The sequence below is a fragment of the Rhinatrema bivittatum genome, chromosome 5, assembly GCF_901001135.1.
Source record: "Rhinatrema bivittatum chromosome 5, aRhiBiv1.1, whole genome shotgun sequence".
In the NCBI taxonomy this organism is placed as follows: domain Eukaryota; kingdom Metazoa; phylum Chordata; class Amphibia; order Gymnophiona; family Rhinatrematidae; genus Rhinatrema; species Rhinatrema bivittatum.
The window spans coordinates 135,517,359-135,534,637 of NC_042619.1; the positions used below are offsets into that span (position 1 = coordinate 135,517,359).

Sequence of the window (17,279 nt, forward strand, 5' to 3'; positions counted from 1 at the left end):
TTATTGGGTGTTTGATCTGTCTGCTGTTTTGAGGTATTTTGCTGGTGTTTGGGATATTAAAAAAGACAATTTGAGTTTTTAAATATTGGATGTTTATTCAGCTGTCTTGAAATATTTCTTTTTGTTATTGATATGGTTTTATTGATTGTTTTATATTTCTTGATTTTGTTTGATGTTTTGTGGGGAATGGTGATTCTGTTTTTGCATTGTTGCGCTGTGGCTTGTGATGTCTAGTTCGTTTTTTTTCTGCACATTTCTATTTCTACTTTGTGGTCTCTTTGTTCTATGTTTGGTGGGGGTCTGTCAGTGTTTTGCATGTGTGGCAGAGGTGTGGGGTTGTGTGACAGCCTGGCTTCCGTTTTCCTGATGGGAGGTGTATTGGTAATTTGGGAGCTGCTGTTGTATTTGCAGAGTTAAGAACATAAGCATTGCCATACTGGATCAGACCAAGGGTCCATCAAGCCCAGTATCCTGTTTCCAACAGTGGACAATCCAAGTCACAAGTGCTTTTTCATGGGCGGGATTATTGTTGTTTGAGTGCTGGCAGTTGGTGCTGTTTTGGCATGGGTTTTCTATGTTGTAGTTTGATGTTTTTCTGGGGGCCGGGCCCACATTCAACATGCGTTACAGTGGGCCTAGTGGGATGTGGGTGTGTTTGCAGGGTTTTCTGATTGGCACACAGCAGTGCATGTGGCTGTAGTGTTCAGGTGGTTGTGGGGATATTTTCGCCTTGGAAGACTGTACTCTGAATGTTATTTAAATGCAAAATCTGCTATTATAGATGCATAATTTGTAATTGTGTGTTTGTAGAGGGGGGGAGGGGGGTGCTTGGGCATCTAGTGCTCTTGCATTGGCCATGGGTTCCAGAGGAGAGGGGGTGGACCTGGGTGGAGAGGAATGTCAGATTTTAGGATTTGGATTGCTGGAGGAAAATGAGTGAATTACGGGGGAGGGCAGTGTGCTACTTGTTCACATGGAGCAGCAAAATGCTAGCACTGGCCCTGGAGTTGGCCATCCCTGGGTTAGAAGAACCAGGAGTCCCCACAAGCTGAACACCTAGAAGGGAACATCACCTTTCATTTCCTCTTTTTGCCAATACAGTTTGCTCCTGCAGTATGGACATGTCTTATCAACAGGGTTAGTGGAAGCATAATGTGGGGTAGGCAGCAGCCTAGAGTGCTGGAAGTGGGCAGGGTGGCAGAGTAGCCGGTGAGAACGGCAGTTTTGAAAGGATAGACGAAATGAGAAGTGGCACAGTTGAGGCATGGAGGGCATTTTCCATTTTGGGGTATTATTTCTTTGAGGAGCTGGGATTGTTTTGTCATGTGTGATTTGAGAGAGAGAGATCATGTGACCACATCACCTAGAGCTGCTTGACACCCTTCCACCCACACTGCTTATCTAGCCCTGCAGAAGTACATGACTTATGCAGTGTGCTCAAATCGCAGCAGTCAGGAAGTGAATATAGGCCTCCTGTGGATGGCACTTGTTAAACTGTGGAATTGTACTCAACTCATACATTTAAAATCTTTTAATCTCTGGTTAAGAGAAAATATCCTTTGAATTTTAGTGTGGCAATCCAGCTAAACTTAAACATTGATCACTTTTTTAACACAGCAGTGAGCATAATTTCTGTTCACATTTTGTTTTAAGGGGGGGGGGGGGGATGACTTTAACTCCACAGGTCTGCTGAAGGAAAACCTAAGCAATTCCCTAAGCTATAGAAGCATGTGAGTAAACAACTGCTTGACATCAGATAAAGGGAAAGACTTAGAGGAGCAAATTGGAAGAAAAGCTTAGAGCAGGCACATGTAGAGACCCCAAGATTACAATTTACAGTCTAAAGCTTTGAATGTTTTTATTTTTCCTATACTTACACCTTGTAACTGTATTTAAGAGAATTAAATATTTTTTAAATTGCCAAAGGTTACCTAAAGCTGCTGTAGTGAATAAAGGAACTGTGTGTGAAGTTTCAGATCAGCAAGATACAGTTTAAGCAGCTTGTTGCTAGGAGCTTGGAGTTGGGCTCTTCCACAAAGACCTTTTTGTTGTAAGGTCTGCATGGTTCCCTAGGTTAGAGTGGCTTTAGGTAGCACTGTAATTCTTTTCCTGTGCAATTATTCAAACAGTACCCAAGCTTTAAGTGAGAGTTCATTTGTCACATCTTCTAGCAATACATGTCATTTGCTTGTTTCTTGCTCTTGACTGACAAATGTAGTGTGATGTATTGAGATTATGCATGTGATCTATTTATTTATTTATTTGCAGTTTTTATATACCGACATTTGTTTAGTAACCTCACATCGGTTAACAGATAACAGAAATATTGCAGCTGTGCAAACTAGAACAAACATATGCAACAGTGCTTTACAATAAACTTTACAATAAACTTGTTAATGAAAATAAGCAACAGTGCTTTACAATAAACTTATTTAACCGGGGGGGTAACAGTGGAAACAATGGAAGGGAAAAATCAAATAGTGGTACATAGCAAATTCTCGCTGAACTTATGTCTGTAAATAAATAGAATGAGTTTTATAAAACACAATTGGAAAAGAGAGAAGCTGGGCCTGAGAGAAAGAAATAGGATAGAAGTCTTATGTCCAATTGAAATACAATAGATATGAGTAGTTGCCTATAAGGCTATAGGTGTGGTGAGAGAGAATGGGGATGTACACTTAAGTAACAGGTCGATACAGTTATGCCGCGTTAGAGTGCGGCAGTGCCAGGCGCACCCTCGTTCCCCGCACGTTCTCTTCACCTACCGCTCGATACTCTCTTCAAATTGCATGCAAATGCATGCCGCGTCTGCGAAGCGTTAGGCGAAGGTTAGGCCCGCGCAACCCATTTTACTGTATAGAGCGCCTATACAGTATCCTGGGTGCACGGGCCTAACACTTCACGGCCACGCTGGTATTAGCCCCCGCTCACCTGCCCTGGCCGCGTGCGGTCTCTGGTGCAGCCCCAGTCCTATCCCCTCCTCCCGAAGCAAAAAAAAAAAACCGAAAAAGTAGCAAGAGAGCGAGGGGAGAGACGGGCAGTCCTAGGCTCGGGCCTGCTATTCCCTTCTCCTCTCCTCCCGAAGCAGGGCGCGAAAAGCAGCCTTGCTCCGGGAGGAGGGGGGGGGGCAGTTTAAAGCGACAAAGCGACTTACTTTTGCAGCCCCCCCCCCCCCCACCCCGGACATCGGCGACGACCGCGGCTCCAGCTTCCAGCTGTCAGACAGACGCATCGCATGTGGGAAAGCGGCCCCTATGCGTGCAATTGGCTGCTCAAGACGTGACGTCACGACGTTTGGCGTCACGGCATGTGACGTCACATCTTGAGCAGCCAATTGCACGCATAGGGGCCGCTTTCCCACTTGCGATGCGTCTGTCTGGAGGCAGGAGCTGCGGTCGTCGCCGATGTCCGGAGGAGGGGAGCTGCAAAAGTAAGTCGCTTCGTCGCTTTAAACTGCCCCCCCTCCTCCTGGAGCAAGGCTGCTTTTCGCGCCCTGCTTCGGGAGGAGAGAAGAGACTAGCAGGCCCGAGCCTAGGATTGCCCGGTCGTTGTCGCTGATGTCCGGAGGGGGGGCTGCAAAAGTAAGTCGCTTTAAACTGCCCCCTCCTCCCGGAGCAAGGCTGCTTTTCGCGCCCTGCTTCGGGAGGAGAGGACAAGGGACTGGCAGGCCCGAGCGTAGGATTGCCCGTCTCTCACCTCGCTCTCTTGCTACTTTTTTTTTCGGGTTTTTTTTTTTTTTTCCTTCGGGAGGAGGGGACAGGACTGGTGCTGCACCGGAGACCGGACGCGCCAGGGCAGGTGAGCGGGGGCTGGGGGAAAGTTTGCCGCCTACCCTTACCCCTGCCTCTAACGCAGGGGTAAGGGTAGGCGGTAAGTTAGCAGGGTAAACGCGCGGCAAAACGGCAGGGTAAAAAAGCGATAGTCGGGGCGTGCGTTACTGTATGGGAGGGAATAGCTAATTCGCTCGTTTACATTTAATATACATGCCGCATGTGGAAGGGGTTACCCGGGGATTTTAAGAGGCGGTAGGGATGAGTTAAAGGGGATAGTTTATCGCGGGAAGGGCTAACGCGGCCGGAAAGTGAGTAGAAGGCGAGTTAGGAGCAGGGTAACCGCGGCCGCACTTTACTGTATCGATCTGTTAGTGGGCAAGGCTGTAGGAGTAAGAGAGAAAGGAGAGCGTAAAGTTAAGTATAAGCCTGTAGGAAAAGCCATGTTTTCAGTTTTTGCTTAAATTTTATTGGGCATGTTTCTTGCCGTAGCTCCGGTGTCATTTTGTTCCAGCAGCTCGGCCCAGCTATGGTTATCGCACGCTTCCTAGTCGATTCAAGAGTGGTGGTTTTAAGTGTGGGGGTGTGTAGGGTGGCTGCATGTTGTGTTCTAGGGGTTCTGGAGTGTTTTGGAAGTAAAGATCATTATTGAACCATGTCATGTTTTCATTGTGTAGGGTCTTGTGTATTAGAGAGAAGGTTTTGAACATGATTCTCTGCGCAATGGGGAGCCAGTACAGATCTCTGAGTATGGGAGTAATATGTTCCGATTTTCTGGTGTTGGTGAGTATGCGTGCTGCAGCATTTTGAAGCATTTGTAGTGGTAGGATGGTAGTTTTGGGTAGGCCTAGAAGAAGGGCATTACAATAATCAACTTTCGAGAAAATGAGGGATTGCAGTACAGTACGGAAATCATGTTGGTAGAGTAATGGTCTTAATTTTTTTTAGAGTGTGTAGTTTGAAGAACCCATCTTTAATGGTGGTGTTGATATGGTTTTTAAAGTTAAGGTGGTTGTCTAATGTGACTCCAAGGTTTTTAACAGTGTTAGTGATGTCAGGAGGAGTGAGTGATGTGTGAGTGGCAGCAATTGTGTTTTTGTGATTCTGTGGGGAAATGACCATAAGTTCTGTTTTATCAGGGTTAATAGCCAGATTGATGCTAGTAAGGAGGTTACTAATGGCGGTGAGGGCAGTATCCCATGTTTTAAGAGCATCATTAAGGGAGTCAGTGATGGGGATAACAATTTGTACGTCATCTGCATAGATGAAGTACATAAGGCCAAGTTCTGTAAGTAGGTGACAAAGAGGGAGGATATAAATATTAAAGAGAGTAGAGGAGAGGGCAGATCCTTGTGGTACTCCGTGATTTATATTGTATGGTTGCGATTCATGGTTTTCGATCTGCCTTAAATGACAATCTGAATGAAAATCAAAAGTTGATAAAGGCTGGAATAATAAACCGCAAGGTTTTAATAATAGTTTATTTTGTAATTGCTTTGTTCACTGTTGCTTGTTCTGTCATAGTAACATTATAGAGATCATCTGGTCTTTGGGTACATTTTTAGAGATTGCCCAAGATAAAATACTCAGGTTCTGCAATAATTGCAGATTTTGAAAAGCAGTAGCACCCATGTAGTTCTAAATCACTTTGTCTGGCATTATCTGTTACTGACTGCAACTAATTGGAATAAAAAAATGTGCTAATATTCCCCTTCCTTTATGACTTAGTAATAATAATAATAGATAACTCTTTGAAATTTGTAAAAGTTCATTAATTATTCCTATCACTATAAGCCTGAGTTGGTCATAATAGTGCTTCGTTGCGCTTTGTGTTACTTGTTAAACATTTGCATCTCAGTACTGAATGCAGAAATAAACGCATCTGAAAACATAAAATATTTTGCACTAATGAAGGAAAGGAAGACTATAATTGAGACAGGGATTAAAAGGTGCAGATGTCCAGGTTAATACTTTGAAAAACATTGGTGATATGCGGCTTTTGGTGTTGCATGCATTCAAAATAAGAATATAATATGAATAAGTATGAAATGATTTGGGGACAGATGGTTTTAAATATAAAACAGGAGACATGAAAATATATATGAAATAAAATACAATAAACTTTGGCTAGAAAAGATTGTAAACCACCTTTAGGGATAAAAGCAATATCAGAAGGAATATAGCCAAAACAGTTTTCATTTTGAGGAATGAGGTAGTGCTGCTGCCTTAAAGATGGGCCATCATAGTATTTTGATAGTATTTTGAAGCAGATTGCTGTAAATAGACATGGTAATCACTTAATGTAGGATATTGTGATCTTGGAAACAAGGTTTTAAAATCAGTACTGATTTTTGGTATGTTGAGAAGGGGGACATGCTTTCTGATGTTTCTTCACAAAGACAGCTCTATGTATGGAGATTTTATTTGTTTTTACTGTTCTGGAGATGTGCAGTGAATCTAAATTCAAAGGAACCAGTGAAAAGAAAAATACTCTATCAATGGCTAATATGCAGTTGAGACACAGTATATTCCATTAATTACATCACAAGCAAACAAAATGTCTCCAGGCTACCTAGATTGTTTGAAACTTGAATAGAATCTTGAAAATAGTAATTTGTTTCAGTGTACAGGCATGCTACTTTTAATTTCTATAGCCCCTGAGTCACAGTCTGAGTTGATGGCAGATCTGCTTTAAGGACAAACAATGATGTTCCGTGTACACACACAAAAATAGTTAACTGTTCTGTTTCCCTTTAGGAGGTTCTTCTTTGCATATCTGTGATTTAATGCCTTGGGCTATTATGAGTATGATCAATGTTATAAATCCAGTTCTTCTCTTCAGTTTTATAAATAACTTAACCATTTCAAAATATATCATACTAATTGAGTAGCTTTAATACACCATTATTCACAGCTCATTTGTCAGTTAAATGTAAATGAGCTTAGTTTTCAAATAGCATTTGTGAAGCAAGTTTCATATCAGTGCTTATATTTGTTTTTTGCTGTTAATTTATCAATAGAGCAGATTTTCTCTGATTTATTAAGATAGATGTACTAAGCATTTTTCCCATGGGCACAAAACGGGGGAAAATCCCTTTAGAACATCAGCCCATAGAGCAATCGAACTTGCAGTTTCTTGGATCTCAGAATTGATAAGGTTTCCAGTTAATGTTACTTTGCCTTGGACATCTTTCTCTTAGAATTATAGAGGTTCTTCTAGCATTAACTTGTAAATTCCATCTTTGCATATAGTATTACATTTCATTTTTTCACATTCCCCAAGTTTTAATTACTATTGATGCAGTGTTCTTGCTATGATTCTCTGTAAATAATTTCAGTAGCTTGTAATAAAAAAAAAAAAGTGGCAAAAGGGACTGCTGAAATTAGTCACTTTTACATTTTTCAGACTATGATTTAAATCCCCTGGGTAGGCAACTCCAGCCCTCAAGTGCCATAAGCCAGTCAGGTTTTCATGATCTACACTAAATATTCATGAGATGCATTTGCATGCACTGCCTCCATTTTATTCAAATGCATCTCATCCATATTCATTTCAGATATCCTGAAAACCTAGACAGTATGTAGCAGTTGAGGACCTGAATTGAATATCCCTAGTTTAAAAAGTATCATATACCTGGCACATGTAGATGTTTTCACTTTGATAAAAGTGAAATTAAATTGATACTGAAAATTCTTGGATATTTTAACCCAGATGATATGGTGTCAATCTGTGAGGACCTTCCTTGACAATGAATGTTAGTGCTTTTTTCCAGAGAGGGTCTCCCATAAGGCTTGTGGCCTTCAAGAGATCATCATATTTTCTTCTCTGTCTTTTTGGCTAAGATAGGCTGAACCATGAGTTGAGGATGGTCATTTTTTGACCTTTTGACTAAGATTGAGAACCTGTATGATATTGGGAAGTTAATGCCCTGCCACCCAATCCTATTTGGTATATGAAACTGGAGCCTGATCATACCACAAGGATTAAACCATCTGAAGAAAATAAATAAAAATTTGTGTATCAGTTCTTCTGGAGTTTGAATGGATCATGTCCATAGGCCTTCCCCACACTCCCTTCTTCCCCTGGCCCTGACTAATCAGAGAGACTAAAGCAGAGCTCCTTTTAATGGCATGCAATTCAGCTCTAGGGTTAGCCCAGATTGAAATGACTAAGATTTTAATAGCTTTAATTCTTCATTAATCCATTATGTTTTTGGGGGGAGAGATTAATTGGTATTAGGGTCATCCTCCACACAACGCACCTAGCCCAATCATTGCAGCAATAGTCCTTGGCCGAGAGCCATGCCCCAGACTGCCTTCTGAAACCCTGTAATCATGGACCCTAGATCTGGCCACTAAGTGTTGCCATTGCATGGTGGCTGGAACTCCCTCCCCCAGGGTCTGTGAGCATTTCCTCCACAGCATCTCCAGCCCTGGCCAGCCTAAAAAGCAAAAGACCTGGCCTGTTGATTAGATCTGGGTCTTCCACATTGCGGTACAAAACATGTCACTAAGACACTGGGCTGTCATTTGTTATGTCACTATTACTTTTATTGATGACAGCAAAATGTTAAGTCTATTTCGCAATAAACTTCAAAGTTTTGCCTTAAAACCTATACTTCCAAAGATCATGTAGTGGTTTTGATTTTAAGTAAATATGAATGGTTTGAACCATCAGTCATTGTTTGTTGCAAGTCTAGTGAAGAATAACAAGATCTGTTTACTTTAGTCTCGATTGAAACTGAACCTTGTCAGCAAAAGACCCAATGTCGTATACCACTACATACTTCTGCTGTGTTTAGTTAATTCTGGAAATTACACTCCTCTCCAGCCCAGTGCTCATTTTGGAAGTCTATTCTGTTTCTATGGTACCCAATAAGTACTAAACGAATTCCAAGTTTAAAACAAAAATCGGTGTTCAGTCGAGTTGTAATAAAACTGATTTAATGATGCAGAAGTTTTCATCAGGGACATATTGTCTTTTAAAACTACTGCATTTACAGGCTTTCCAGCTTTTGGAATGACTGATTTGTCTCTTGTATTTTCTTTTGTTTCACAGATTGAGATAAAGCTGAAAAAACAGGAGGCTATAAGATGGGAGAAACTTGAGGGGCATGAAGACCTCAATTTAAAGCATTTTGCGCAAGGTTTGTTGGCCTATTGGATGTTTTCTGTTCAAAAACAGCTTACTTTCATTTCCATATTAAGCCATTTGATATGAAGCAAAATCCCTAGTCATTTTTAATAACATAAATAGTATCTCTCTATAAAGCATATTGCTAATGTAGTATGGATTTGCAATTACTTTCTTCTTGGTGTAAAAAAGAAATATTAGTATATGCTTTCTAAAATCCAAAGGAAGGAGAAAAAGGCAGATCTCTGCTCCCGGGAGCACCCTTGCTCAGTTCTGGTAAAATTGCATACAAAGCAAAGATGCTTACCTGTAGCTGGTGTTGTCCATAGACAGTAAAATAAAGAGCCACACAAGTGGGTGACATCATCTGACAGCACTATCAGAGCATCCTCTCTCAAGCTCAGTAGAAAATGTTTACTGAGCATGTGCAGTAATTCCCATGCTAATGTCACCATGCGAGTTCCTTAGTCTCTTAATAAACTAACTTCAATTATACAGGGACATGGGAGAGATTGTGTGACTATTTGCTCTGCTGTCCATGAATAACACCAGCTACAAATAAGCAGCATTGATTCTCCATGGTCAAGCTGGAACAGTGTCCATACACATGAGTGAGGACTCCCTAGCTGTTGCGATCTTTATTAGATCATTCTTCCCTTTATATTTATTTATTTAGTTATTTAAATGCTTTTAAAATATACCGACATTCATAGGACATATCATGCCGGTTCACAATCAACATTGTAAAGGAGGAAGAGGAAATTACAAATAACAGGGAGGGGGGAGGTGGAGCAGTGAAGGAAAAGGAGAGGATGGGGGTCAGGTGACAGTAAGCGCAGAAGTTGCGGGAAGGAGAAAGGTAGTGAAGTGCTAGGGGAGAGAGAAATTGATAGGAACTGTGTTAAAAAAAACTGAGAATAAAAAATTAACAAATTTACAAAATCAGCAATTCCCTAGGATGCATCAACGGATTAGAAGGGGTAAGGGAATTGGAAGTGGCAGTGGAGGGGGTTTAGGTCTGATTGGAGTCAGGGTATGCTTGTAAGAAGAGCCAGGTTTTGATGCCTTTTTTGAAGTTGGGTAAGGAAGGTTCAAGGCGGAGATACGTGGGAAGAGAGTTCCAGAGGGAGGGGCCGGCTATGGTAAAGGCTCTCTCTCTGGTAGTTGAGTGGTGTGCTATTTTGAGGGGTGGGATGTGTAAAGTGCCCGCCGTGGAGGCTCTGGATGGACGATTGGATGTACGGAAACGTGGTGTTTCCTTGAGCCATTCGTGGTCATTTTTGTGAAGCATGTTATGGAGTATTGTGAGGGTTTTGTATTTTATACGGAAAGGGATGGGGAGCCAATGCAGTTCTTTTAAAATGGGTGTGATGTGTTCTCTCTTACGAGTGTCTGTGATGATTCGTGCCATGGAGTTCTGCAAGATTTGTAGTGGTTTAATTGTGGCGTAGGGTAGGCCTAGGAGAAGTGAATTGCAGTAGTCTAATTTTGATAGGATTGTGGACTGCAATACAAGGCGAAAGTCTTGAAGGTGGAGGAGGGGTTTGAGCTTTTTGAGGATGTGGAGTTTATAGAAGCCGGTTTTTAGAAGGGATTTGATGTGTGGATGAAAATTAAGGTGTTTGTCTAATACAACACCTAGGTCTCTTACAGATGGCAGGATGGGGAGGGTTGTGGGGGTAGTTTTAGTAGAGGCCTGTGAGGTAACCTCGAGTTTGTTGGAAATGAGGATGATTTCAGTTTTTGCTGTGTTAAGAGCGAGTTGGAGGCTGTCTGAGAGAGTTAATGGAGGCAAGACAGGATTCCCAGAAGTTTAGAGTTTCTTGTAGGGTTTTTTGCATGGGGATGAGGATCTGTACATCATCCGCATACATGAAGAAATTGAGACCGAGGTTAGAAAGTAGATAGCAGAGGGGAAGAAGATATATGTTAAAGAGGGTGGAGGATAAGGAGGATCCTTGGGGGACACCCTGGAGGAGGGGTATGCGTGGGGACTCAGAGTTGTCAATGTTGACCAGGTATTCTCTATGGGTGAGATATGAGGTAAACCATGATAGTACATAGCCTATGGAGTTAAGAGGGTAGTTGAAACTTATACTTAAATAGATTTTTCATAACTATCTGGCCAAATGCATGGTTGTTAGGTGAATCTTATTCCAGATGATTCTTATTCCAGATAGTAATGTTTCGTAAACTTGTATCGATGACCATGTAAAAGCCTTGCATAAATCCTGAACTGAAGCTGATTGAAGCTGCGCCATCATTGCTGCAGTTGCCTATACTTGGTGTGCTTTAATCTTTTGTGAAAGATTCATTCCTGCTGCTGAAAAAACAATGAGAAATGCAATGTGAAAGCCACCTTGACTATATCTGTTTAGAAACGGGAAGATGTTCCTTGGCTCCCTCATAAAAGAGAAATAATTATGAAGACTTTCTGAAAGATTTAGTTATGTTTAAATAAAACAGCAGAGCTTTCCTGTAGTCCAAAATATGAAGTTCCCTGTACGTACCCAGATCAGTCCAGACCATGGGTTGAGCCTCCTGTCCAGCAGATGGAGACAGACCAAAACTGAAAGGGTATCCTATATCAGGACAGAGCCTACCCTGCAGCCCTTCAGTATTTGTCTGTCTCCAGCAGATGCCAGACAGCTCACCCTGCGGTTCCCTGTTAGCTTGCCCTTCCCCTACGGGGTTTCTTCCTTGCTTCTTTTCTCGGGGGGCAAGCTCAAGAAAGTATTCACTGAATTTGATTTAGTAAAAAAAAAAAAGGATCTTTATTTGAATTCCTGTATTTGACTATGTCAGGGAGACAGCCCTGTCTCCCTCACTCTTGGGTTGCCTAGGGGGGCTTTGCTCCTTGACTTGTTCAACCTAGGCTCCCTTCCCGGTGACCACCTTACCTGGGGCAATACTGGTGGTGCCAGTCACTCCCCCTCAGCCTTCTGCCTTGCCCCGGGGCGTCCATACCTCGGGTGAATCTTTAGGGACGCTTATTCCCCTGTTAAAAAAAAAAAAAAAAAAGGGAGACTATTTGCAGAGAAGCAGAAAGGTTTTGGCTTTGTTGGCTATTAAGGCGAGAGCAGCGTTCGATCTCCTGCACTTTTCCTCTGGGGTTCCCCACTCAGCTGTTTTTCTTTTGTCTTGCGGCTGGGCTGCAATTTTCATGCCGCATTCAAATCTTTGTGTGGAGTGTGGAGAGCCGGCCTCCCGGCTCTCCAGAGATGGGGTGTGCTCCGGATGCCTGCCAGGTGGGGAGGGCCCCTCCTCGGAAACGCACAAAACTCAAGTCCGGGGACGTGCTCCCTGACGCATGGCCAGGCTGTTCCTGACCTGACAAATCGCAGGAACGGCGGCCATTTTGGGTATTTCTCCCGATGCCGTTTCTGCTTCACAGGGAGCAGAGGAGCAGGATTTTCCCGTTTTACCTCCCGATTTGAGCCCGGTGCGCTCTCAGGGGGATGTCCCGGCCCCCCCCCCCCCCCCCCCCCCCCCCCCCCGGCGGGAAAATCATCTTGGGCCCGATTTTCTTCTGATTTTGTGCTTCTGTTGCACAAATCATATTTATCTAGCCTGCAAAAGGAGGAGGACCCCCTCAATTCCACCCCCTCCGAAGATCCCTCGGATGCCCGTGTCGCTACCCCCCGCGGTTCCAGATCCGCAAGGCCCTGTCCGGGTGCGGGTGGTCCCGGGAATCAGCCTCCCGCAGATCCTCTTAATGATCCTGATAAGGAGTCTTCGGAGCAGGCCCCCCCCCCCCCCCCCCGCTTGAAGGCGATGATCCCTGTGTCCTCCGCCTATTTCAGCGAGGGGAGCTGGAGTCTCTCATCCCTTTCATCCTGCAGGAATTGGGGATTGATGCTCCTCTGGATGATTCGGTGACGGCGGCGATGCCACCTAACACGGACCTGGTCCTGGCGGGACTTAGGGCGCTCCCGCGTAGGTTCCCCTTCCACCCTATGCATAAATTGCTTCTACGGGAATGGGGAGCTCCGTAGTTGGGCCTCTGAGTCGGGAGGGCTATGGATAAGCTCTACCCGCTCCCCGAAGATTGCCTAGACATGCTGAAGATTCCCAAAGTGGACTCTTCTGTCACTGCGGTCACCAAGCATACCACTATCCCAGTGGTGGGCACTACAGCTTTGAGGGATGTCCAAGACCGCAAGCTCGTGTTTTTTCTGAAGCGGATCTTTGAGGTCCTGGCTCTGGGGGTCTGGGCGACAATCTGCAGCAGACTCATGCAGCGGGCGAGTCTTAGGTGGGTTCAGCAATTACTCAGTACCCAGGATTTCCTGTCTGCAGAGGCGGAGCAGGCGGAACGCTTGGAGGGCACCATTGCATATGGAGTGGATGCCCTGTATGACTTGCTTCGTGTTCAGGCCATGGCAATGTTTTCCGCAGTTTCGGCCAGACGCCTTCTCTGGCTGCACAACTGGTCCGCAGACTCCTCGTCTAAGGCTCAGCTGGGCACACTCCCCTTTAAGGGCAAGTTGCTTTTCGGAGAGGACCTGGAACAGCTTATTAAATCTTTGGGTGAAAATAAAGTCCATAAGCTGCCGGAGGACTGCCCTAAGCAGTCTAAGTCTTTCTTTCCGATGCGTACCCGCTTCAGAGGACGGCGTCAGTACAACACCCATGGGCACAGTTCCTTTCCACGGGGTGGTACTTCCAGGTCCCAGTCATGGTCTCATTCCTTTCGTGGCCGCTGTGCCTTCCAGGATGGGGGTCAGCAGCACCTGGCCACCAAGTCTGCTCCACAGTGAGATATGGCCGGTCCATTCCTCCGCACGAAACTTAGGTGGGCGTCTCTCTCTGTTTTACGAGGAATGGGCCAAAATCACATCCGACCAATGGGTCCTCGAGGTGATAGACAAAGGTTACGCATTAGAATTTGCCCGGGACCTACCAGATCTTCATCTCGTCTCCACTTGCGGTCGCCTCAAGAGGCCTGCGGTTTGCCAAACCTTAGCCAGGCTCCAGGATCTAGGGGCGATAATCCCGGTACCGGTGCAGGAACAAGGCGCCGGCCAGTATTCCATTTACTTCATCGTGCCCAAGAAGGACAATGCCTTTCGTCTGATCCTGGACCTCAAGCGAGTCAACCGAGCTCTCAGGGTGCCCCATTTTTGAATGGAGACCCTGAGGGCAGTGATAGTGGTGGTACGTCCGGGAGAATTACTAGCCTCCCTCGACTTAACGGAGGCTTACCTCCACATAACGATTCGACCAGAGCATCAGAAGTATCTTCGGTTCCACATCCTGGATCAACACTTCCAGTTCCGGGCACTTCCTTTCGGCCTTGCCACCGCTCCCCGCACTTTTACCAAGATTATGGTGGTAGTGGTGGCGGCCCTCCGCCGAGAAGGAATCCTAGTCCATCCTTATCTGGACGACTGGCTCGTGCGGGCCAAGTCATCTGCTCTGTGCAGACGAGCAGTCGGCCGTGTTCTTGCTCTTCTCACTTCGCTCGGCTGGATCATCAACTTCCCCAAAAGTATTCTCCAGTCCTCCCAGGTCCTGGAATTCCTGGGAGCTCGCTTCGGAACACGGGTGGGAAAAGTATTTCTCCCGGACGCTTGGGCGCTCAAACTTACCGATCAAGTGCGCAACTTTATTTCTCTGCCACTTCCCACAGCGTGGGATTACCTGCAGGTCCTGGGGACCATAGCCTCCACTATCGATCTGGTCCCCTGGGCTTTTGCGCATATGTGTCCATTACAGAAAGCGTTATTATCCCGCTGGCACCCAGTGTCCGAACAGTTCCAGGAGATCCTACCCCTCTCTGACTCTACCATTGCAGACATTCAGTGGTGGCTGTCGCTGGCGCATCTCCTGAAGGGGGATGGCCCTTCTGACTCCCTCGTGGGTCATAGTTACGATGGACGCCAGTCTCTCTGGGTGGGGGGGCTGTCTGTCAATCTCAAACAACTCATGGACACTGGTCCCCAGTCCAGTCCCGTTGGCATATCAATCGTCTAGAAGCCCAGGTGGTGCGCCTGGCTCTCAAGGTTTTTCTCCCCCTAATCTGCTGCAAAGCGGTACGTGTTTTCTCTGACAATTCCACCACGGTGGCCTACATCAATCCTCAGGGGGGTACCCGCAGTTGCCTGATGGCGCTGGAAGCCAGCAAGCTCTTCGCCTGGGTGGAGAGGCTCTTGGATCGTCTAGCAGCCTAACATAACGGGCAAGAAGAATGTTCAAGCCGACTTCCTCAGCCGTCAATGGCTCGATCCCAGTGAGTGGGAGTTGTCAGACGAGGCAATGGATCTGGTTGTCACAGGTGGGGTCCCCCTCACCTCGATCTGATGGCGACTTTAGCCAACGCCAAGGCTCCCAGATTCTTCAGCCGCTGGAGGGAGCATTGCTCAGAGGGAGTGGATGCGCTGGCCCTCCCTTGGCCTTCTGACATTCTCCTCTACGTGTTTCCACCTTGGCCCCTCGTGGGAAAAATTCTCAGGAGAATAGAACTTCACCCGGAGACCGGTCGTTCTCGGGGCCCCTGAGTGGCCTCACAGGCCGTGGTTTGCAGATCTGGTAAATCTAGCGACGGACGGTCCTCGTCTTCTGCGGCAGGGTCCTGTATATTTCGACCAGGCGGATCACTTCTGTCTAGCGGCATGGCATTTGAATGGTGCCATTTGAGACGAAAGGGATATAAAGAAGAGGTTATTACCACTGTGCTTCAGGCTCGTAAGCAGTCTACGTATCTGGCCTATGTCGCGTCTGGAAAGTTTTTGAGAATGCCTGCACAGAATTGGGTGTCTCGGCTTGTTCTTCATCAGTCTCTGTGGTTCTCAACTTCCTTCAGCAGGGATTCTCCAAGAGTCTTTCCATCGGCTCGTTGCGCGTTCAGGTTTCCGCTCTCGGTTCCCTCCTGGGCACCATTGAGGGCCATGCGGTGGCCTCTCACACGGATGTCGTTCGTTTTCTTAGGAGCGCTAAGCACCTAAAGCCGCCCGTCCGGGCCACTTGTCCTTCGCGGAACCTAAATTTGGTCCTTCGGGCTCTCTGTGCAGCTCCCTTCGAACCTCTCCATCGGGCTACTTTCAAGGACTTGACGCTTAAGACTGTCTTTCTGGTTGCCATTTGCTCCGAAAGGAGGGTGTCGGAGCTTCAAGCTCTGTCTTGCAGAGATCCTTTCCTTCGATTTTTGGATTCGGGCGTCTCTCTCAAAACCATACCTTCTTTCTTGCCGAAAGTTGTTTCCTCTCTTCCCGTCAATCAGTCGGTGGAACTTCCCGCGTTTTCTTCTGAGGATATTGCGGGGCCCGGAGGCAGTGACCTTCGTCGTCTGGATGTTAAACGCGTCTTACTACGTCACCTCCAGGTTACCAATGACTTTCTGGTCTCGGATCATCTTTTTGTTCTGTGGAGCGGCCCAAAGAGGGGCGACCAAGCCTCTAAGACTACAATCGCTCGGTGGTTGAAAGAGGCGATTTCTTCAGCTTATATCTGTAAGGGCCATGAGATCCCTGAGGGCTTGAAAGCTCATTCTTTGCGTTCTCAGGCTACTTCTTGGGTGGAGAGTCACGCGGTCTCTCCTCGGGAAATATGCAGGGTGGCTACGTGGAAATCCCTGCATACATTTGCTCGTCATTGCCACCTTGACGTTCAGGCGCCAGTGTTTGTTCCTTCAGTAGGTAATTGGAGCGGGACTGTCTCGGTCCCACCTTTTGTAGGGAAGCTTTGGTACATCCCATGGTCTGGACTGATCCGGGTATGTACAGGGAAAGGAAAATTAGTTCTTACCTGATAATTTTCGTTCCTGTAGTACCACGGATCAGTCCAGATGCCATCCCGTATCCGGTCCGCTCGAACTATTCACTGATCTTTCCTCCTCCTAGGAACCTTCTTGTGTCTCTGCATGGCTCTCTTGGATTCTCATCATAGGCACTGGAAGCATATTCCATGATGATCAGGGGCCACAATAATGTCCCCTGTGTCCTTTCTCAGCTTCAGTGTTCTTGCAATCAAATGGATTGGGGGGAATGCATACATTAAACCCTCATTCCAAGGAATTGATGCCATAGAGTCCTGTGCTGGTCTTCTGGAGTAGTAAATAAGTTTGTGATTTTGATGATGTGACTAGATCTGGGTAGTCATGCAAGAGCACTTAGTCACACAGTTCATTCGATGGTTCTATTGTTTGATTGTTTTACCAAAGTTTAATAGTTGATCTGTTACTTGCTTGATCTTATGCCTTTTACTGCTTTGCCAATGGTTATACTGAAGGGCTGCAGGGTAGGCTCTGTCCTGATATAGGATACCCTTTCAGTTTTAGTCTGTCTCCATCTGCTGGACAGGAGGCTCAACCCATGGTCTGGACTGATCCGTGGTACGTTAAGAAAGCAACAAGGAAGGCTATCTAACAAAGCCGT

The 17,279-nt window shown here is 45.7% G+C and overlaps 1 protein-coding gene across 7 annotated transcripts in view; it reads left to right on the forward strand.

Moving 5' to 3' along the window:
- Window positions 1–17,279, forward strand: part of SUGT1 (SGT1 homolog, MIS12 kinetochore complex assembly cochaperone) — a 328,950-nt gene that overhangs the window by 300,427 nt on the left and 11,244 nt on the right. For all 7 annotated transcript variants that reach the window (XM_029602974.1, XM_029602977.1, XM_029602976.1 and 4 more), the window contains one exon: window positions 8,830–8,917. In XM_029602974.1, coding sequence (XP_029458834.1) covers window positions 8,830–8,917 — 88 coding nt within the window. The remainder of the gene's footprint in view (window positions 1–8,829; window positions 8,918–17,279) is intronic.